Raw genomic sequence first — 6,357 nt, forward strand, 5'->3', positions numbered from 1 at the left:
GGCGGCGGGGAGCCGGGCCCCGCAGCACCTCACCAGCGAGCCCCGCGCCCCTCCTTTGTCCGAGCCCCACCCTCCCGGCCTGCCGGGCCCTCCTCCTGCCGGGCCGCGCCTCTGGGCCAGGACCCCTCCCCAAGCCCGCCGCGCGCCCACCTTGGACAGCTCCATCTTAGCGTTCGCGCTAGGGGAGATCCCTTGGAATTTACGGGGCGCCCGCGCTGCCTCCCCCGGCCCAACTCAGCTCCGCTCTCTGGGCCGGTCGCTGCCCCTCAAGCAGAACCCCCACCACGAAGACTCAATTAGGCCCCGAACTTATCTCCACGCCCCACCCCCATCCCACCGTCGCATACCCGCTTGCGGGTCTGCCCCCTGGGCCAAGCCAAACCCCTCACTCAGAGGCCCCTCCCCCACCAGCTGGAGCCTCCTTTAGCCAAGGGGGGCGAACCTAGGCTGGCCGCGCTGAGAATGCCTTCCCTCCCTCAGCCCCCTAGAGCAGACCTTCTCTCCTCAACCCCACATAAATCAGGTGGTCCCGAGATCAGATCCACCCACCCCCACCTTCGATCAAGCATCCAACACCCCAGGCCCTCCCCCGGTGGGGGCCTGGTTTCCCCCATCACTGCACCCTCTCTGCACTGAGACCCCCTGGACCCAGGCTGGGCAGGTCTGCAGAGCCTTGGAGGCTGAGGGTGGGCTGCCTTATACTGGGGACGGACCCCAGCCAGCTGTGCAGCTAATCAAGGCCAAGTTCAAATCCTGGTCTGCTCTGCCACTTCCCTGCTCTGTGACCTTGAGCCACTACCTCCCCCCTCTCATAGCTTCAGCTCTGAATTGTGACCCCCCTCTTCCATCCTCACCCCACAGATGGTGGGTGAAGGTGGAATTCAAAGGGCACCAGGTGGGTGCTTGTTGTGGATTTGGGGATTATTGAATGAGGGCTCCTCGTTTAGGGGTCCTGGGTCGCAGACCCCAGTGGGGCCCTTCCTGCTTATGGCCTCTTAACCTAGGGTATGGCCAGGGCTGGGACTGGGTGACAGATGGATCATCTCCTGCACCTCAAGTGCCCAGGCCCATCATGAGGGTGCCTGGCTGCATACCAGCGTGCCAACTCTTGGGGTGCCCACCCAGAAAAGAATGGGTGACTGTTGACTTGGCCAGCACCCCCACCAGCTGCCCCCCCCACCCCAGCCTCCTCCCTCTGCTGAGCACTGCTATGCGTGTCACCCACCAGCGTAAGAGTCAGCCACCAGTCAGTTCTGCTAAAGCTCCCAGAAGTTTGCCTGGCACATAATCTGTGGGGAATGTGTCAGCTGCTACTTTCACGGTGGGTCTTTTTCTGACAACCCCGTGCCTTTGACTCTTCAGAACATGCCTTCGCAGCACACAGGCAGCTGAGGCTTCACCCCGGAGTCCTTGCAGCTCAGAGTTAGGGTTCATGTGGCTGCGGGCTGTCTAGCGACCGAAGTGGGCACTGCTTACGCTTCACAGCTAATAAAACGGAGTGTCGGGGGGCACCGACCTACTTGTCTGAGTCTCCCCATCAGGCGTTGCACACACCCAGGGACGTGCAGCCGTCCTGTGTCTCCTTTGTCCGACTGTAACTACGCCTCCCACGGGGACCCTTAGAGATGACTCTGAAACAGCAAAGGAAGAGGTCGCCTGTTTTTAAATAAGAGCCCTGTCCCTTGCCCCTGCAAGCTCTGAGCACAGGGGAGGAGATACATATGTATATATATGGGGGGCAGGCACGGGCACAGAAAAGTGCAGAAATCGGTCTTGGCTGGGTGCAGAATTTAGGGAGTGGTTTTTTTTTTTTTTTCTTTAGAATCACTTTTCATTTCCTTCAAGTGAGATGCCGCTTGAAAGCAGCCTGTGGTTGGCCCTCCAGGATCAAGATCTTGAATATGGGATTTGGGGATGGGAAGGGTCTTAAAATGCAAGTGTCCAGGCCAAGACCCTGCAATCTTCATTTTAAATGCCTTCCAGCTCCTAGCTTCCACAGGCTTAGGATCCCCTGGGCTGGAGGAAGGCCCGGGAGTCTGGGATTGCTGGGTCAGTACCACTTCACCCATTTTGCAGAGAAGACCGAGGCTCAGTGTGGCGGAGCAACCCTGGCCAGGGCTGCTGGCTTCCAGAGCTCACGGCAGTGCTGGGAGGAGAGGACGACGTGGCAGGGCGGCCATGCAAGTGGGGAAGGAGCTAAATGTGCACTGTGCACTGGCGTCTCCCCGGGGATGACCCAGGCTGGGGGAGGAAACAACTACGGTGCTAGCTGAGCCTGCGTGCAGGGCAGAGCTGCGGTCAGGCAGGTCAGCCAGAAGCCCCTTCCCAGGCCTTCTCCAGAAAGCACCCTCCTGACCCCCGGCCAGCAGCTGTCCCCTCCCCAGTCAGTGTCCCGTTGCGCCTGACAGTCCTCTCCACACAGGGTCAGCCTGGAGTTCTAGCAGCTGCGCGAGCCGCCCCAGCCCTCACCCCCCGCCTGGAAGATGCCTGAGCAGAGCAATGACTACCGAGTGGTGGTGTTCGGAGCAGGTGGTGTGGGCAAGAGCTCCCTGGTGCTGCGCTTTGTGAAGGGCACCTTCCGGGACACCTACATCCCCACCATTGAGGACACCTACCGGCAGGTGATCAGCTGCGACAAGAGCGTGTGCACCCTGCAGATCACCGACACCACGGGCAGCCACCAGTTCCCTGCCATGCAGCGGCTGTCCATCTCCAAGGGCCACGCCTTCATCCTGGTCTTCTCTGTCACCAGCAAGCAGTCGCTGGAGGAGCTCGGGCCCATCTACAAGCTCATCGTGCAGATCAAGGGCAGCGTGGAGGACATCCCGGTCATGCTGGTGGGCAACAAGTGTGACGAGACACAGCGGGAGGTGGAGACCCGCGAGGCCCAGGCCGTGGCTCAGGAGTGGAAGTGTGCCTTCATGGAGACGTCCGCCAAGATGAACTACAACGTCAAGGAGCTGTTCCAGGAGCTGCTCACCCTGGAGACGCGCCGGAACATGAGCCTCAACATCGACGGCAAGCGCTCCAGCAAGCAGAAGAGGACAGACCGCATCAAGGGCAAATGCACCCTCATGTGAGCTCCGCGACCATGACCTCTCCATGGCAGCCGATGGCAGCCGCTGTCCCCGCCCGCGCCTCTCCCAGATGCCCGAGTCCTCCCCCTGCTCCCCCCTGCTCCTCCTCTCCTCTTCCTCCTGCCAGTCCTGTCCCCTCTCCCTCCTCGCTCCCCTTCTCATCTCTCCCCCCTCTCTCCTCTTGTCCAACATCTCTGCTGAGGAAACTGGGTCCCCGGCAAGCCTGAAGAAGGTCTGGCCCCGTCTTTCACTCTGCCTCCCCCTTCCTTGCCCTCCTCCCCGCCCCCCCGCCTCTTGTCCATAACCTCCAGAGCCTCGTGTTGGAAGTGACCCCTTGTTCTGCACATGGGAAATAAGGAGCCAGCAAGAGAAGAAGCTGCTGTCCCAGTCTGGCCAGAGGATGCTGAGATCTCTGTGTCTCTGAGGACCCCCATCTCTGCCCCTGTTCCCTGGATGCCCCCAGCCAGACCTGCAGCACCCCTCATTAGATCACTGTGACCTTGCCGGGGAGGGAGGGTGAAATGCACATGGACCTCAGCTTTTCTCTTCTCCTGGGTGATGATGAACGTACATTCCTTCCTCTCCTTCCATTTCTCAGACCCCTGGCCTGTGCCCCCAGCCCTGGGTCCCAGACCACCCCCATTGCCCCTTCCCCACAGCGTGGGGGAGGGGGTCCTTGCGGGATGGGCCTCAGGCCACCAGGCAATAACCACAGGGTCTGCAGCAGTGCCCCGCCAGCCTGGAATCCCACTCCTTGCCCGGGACTGGCCAGTGGCCACAGCACAACCTGGGGGGCTGTCCGGTGCAAACATGGGGGGCTTCTGAAACACAGCCAGGCTAGAGGTCTGCTCCTTCCATTGAGAAAGAGATTGGCATGGGTCTTTAACACCAACCCCGGGGCTGCAGCATCTGAGGTGCCAGGGAGGGGGTTTGCTGGGTCATGGTGGGCAACTGAGCCCACCGTGGCCAGGCCTGCGAGGCTTGTGCCCTGAGTCGGAGTGTACTGGCCACCTGGAGAGGCTGAGTGCTCCGTGCAGTGTGCTGACGGCTACGCTCATTGACCTCTGGAGCTGTGGTGGACGTTTAAAGATGACATGTCGACACGAGGTGGGGTGACCTCGGCAGCGTGCGTTTGTGCAAACTGGTGTGCAAGGGAAGTAGCTTGTGTCTGAGTGTGTGTCTGTGTGTGTCACTGTCACTCGGATGGCATCCTCATGGGATGGTCAGCGTGTGTTCTAAAGGCATGGGGTCATGCATCACCGGTTGTCACAGGATTGGATAGCGCCATATCCCACATCAGAATTCTAGGCCCAGGACAGACAGTGTCTACCGTGACCCTACAGGCTGGACCACGTCCTGGGTGTACACTAGTCTGTCCCCTCTGGGCGTGTGTCATCACACTCAGTGCGGTTTGCACAATGACAAAACTGCCCAGTGTCACAATTCCTAGAACACACACAATGCAAGTGACTTATTTGTCGTGTATGACGTAAACCTTTGCACTCACATGTATGTGTCTGTAGGGACCTGTGCTTAGGGGAGTGAGGGAAATGCTCTATCGGAGAGCATATGTAAACCCTCTTGTAGAACACAAAGCTGGTTTGATTCTAGCCCGGTGGCTCTCAGCTTCATCGCTACCCATCAGCCATTGCTGCCTAGCAGATGACCACAGACTCAGCAACTTGAAATAACACACGGCTCCGGGTGTTGGGGGCCAGGTGTCTGGAGGTGGTTGGGCTGAGTCTGGTACTCAGGGTCTCACAAGGCAGTGTCTGTGGGTGCTGGTTGGGCTGAGGTTTCATCTGAAGGCCCAACAGGGGAAGGAGCCACTTCCATGGACACCTGGGGGGGGGGTGGTTTCCTGTTATAGCAAGGCTGAGGTCTTCACTGCACACTCACCTCCCTGCCAAGTGGGCCCTCCCTGGGGTGACAACCAGTGTCACCCCAAGCTGTGTGTGTGCAGCTGTGCACACCTGCACACTGGGACTAAACTCCGGGAGTGTGCATGAGAGAAAGCTGCTGTGTGAGTCTTGTCAGTTGTAGGTAGGAGGGACTGTTTATGTCCATCTTGTTGGCAATGTGTTTGTTTTTCTCTGTGTTCCTGTGACTGTTCACTCTACAAATGTTTACTGGGAAAACTATGAGAGAGTGGGAGTGGGGGGGGGTGTCACCACCCAATGCATGGACTCGCCCATGTAAGAGCCCGTAGCATCCTGTCTGAACACAGTGAGCCCCCTTCTCCTTGGGGGTCCAGAGCCCACCAGCAGCAGGTGTCCCCCTCCCCCACCCCGGGGGTGGTTCCTGGGCCTTGAAGGTGCCGGAGAGGGTGGGGCTGGGCAGGGGCCTGCAGCCCTTTCTCAGGGACAAACCCTGATAGCACAATCTCCCTGGGGCCCTGCCCGCCTCTGGGTCTCTCCCACCCTAGACCCTGCCCGCCCCAGGGAGAGAGAGGCTCTGCACAGGGGGAGGCTAGTACCTGCCCAGCTGCTGGCCATCCTGCCTGTGCACCCTTGTTTCTGGGGACTGAGCCAGGCCACGCTTGCTGTGATCCAGCCCCTGCTCCTTGACAGCCCCCCTCGCATGTGGGTGCCCCCTGCCCCCTGTCCTGGGGGGTCTGTGTAGCATTTGCTCTATAGTCTTCCTGCAATAAAAAGTGGGTCCTGCATTAGCCACCCGTGCACCTTATTTGGGGTGGGGCTTGCTGCCTGCAAGGAGGAGGGAAGGGAAGGGTGTGGGTGAGGGGCAGGGTTAGAGATGGGGTGCAGGACAGAAGGATGATGGGTGCAGGTGAGGGGTGAGAAAATAAAGGGTGGGGATAGGGATGGGGTGCGGGAAGGAGGGACGGAGGAGGAGCTAAGGGGTGGGGATAAGGAGGTGAAGGGTGGGGGTGAGGCATGGGGGTACAGGGCAGGGGTGAGGAGGGAGGAGGCGAGGAGTGGGGATGCAGCAGGTAGGGAGGAGGAGGACAGGAGGTGAAGGGTGGGGGACATGTGGGGAGGGGAGTTGGGGGCAGTCTTGCAGCTGGCATTTGGAGCTGGGCTCTGCGAGCTCCGAGCTGAGCTCCGGGTCTGATGACTTGGCCAAGGCCTCCGCCAGCCCCGGCTTCCCACTCGCCCTGCACAGCCGCCCTTCCCACCCTGGACTTTCTGTGAACCTGGATGGTTTCTTTGCGATGCACAGGAGAGAGGTGGAAGAGCAGAGGGGAGGGGGGCGGGCTTCAGAGGGTGTGGAGCAGGAAGAACCTCCTCCCACCCACCCAGACCAGTGGGGTGAGGGGCTC

The 6,357-nt window shown here is 60.2% G+C and overlaps 1 protein-coding gene across 1 annotated transcript; it reads left to right on the forward strand.

Annotated features, from left to right (window-relative positions):
• The first annotated feature begins 2,422 nt into the window (after window positions 1-2,422).
• Window positions 2,423-5,745, forward strand: DIRAS1 (DIRAS family, GTP-binding RAS-like 1). Its single transcript, XM_012729731.1, has one exon. The coding sequence runs from the start codon at window positions 2,484-2,486 to the stop codon at window positions 3,078-3,080; it is 597 nt and encodes a 198-aa protein (XP_012585185.1). The 5' UTR covers window positions 2,423-2,483; the 3' UTR covers window positions 3,081-5,745.
• Window positions 5,746-6,357: the final 612 nt, after the last annotated feature.

This window comes from Condylura cristata, unplaced genomic scaffold (assembly GCF_000260355.1).
Source record: "Condylura cristata isolate star-nosed mole 26May11 unplaced genomic scaffold, ConCri1.0 scaffold00025, whole genome shotgun sequence".
In the NCBI taxonomy this organism is placed as follows: domain Eukaryota; kingdom Metazoa; phylum Chordata; class Mammalia; order Eulipotyphla; family Talpidae; genus Condylura; species Condylura cristata.

Bases quoted from the DNA above. Each gene is read 5' to 3' on its own strand.
- DIRAS1 (XM_012729731.1), top strand. From the start codon at position 2,484: ATGCCTGAGCAGAGCAATGACTACCGAGTGGTGGTGTTCGGAGCAGGT.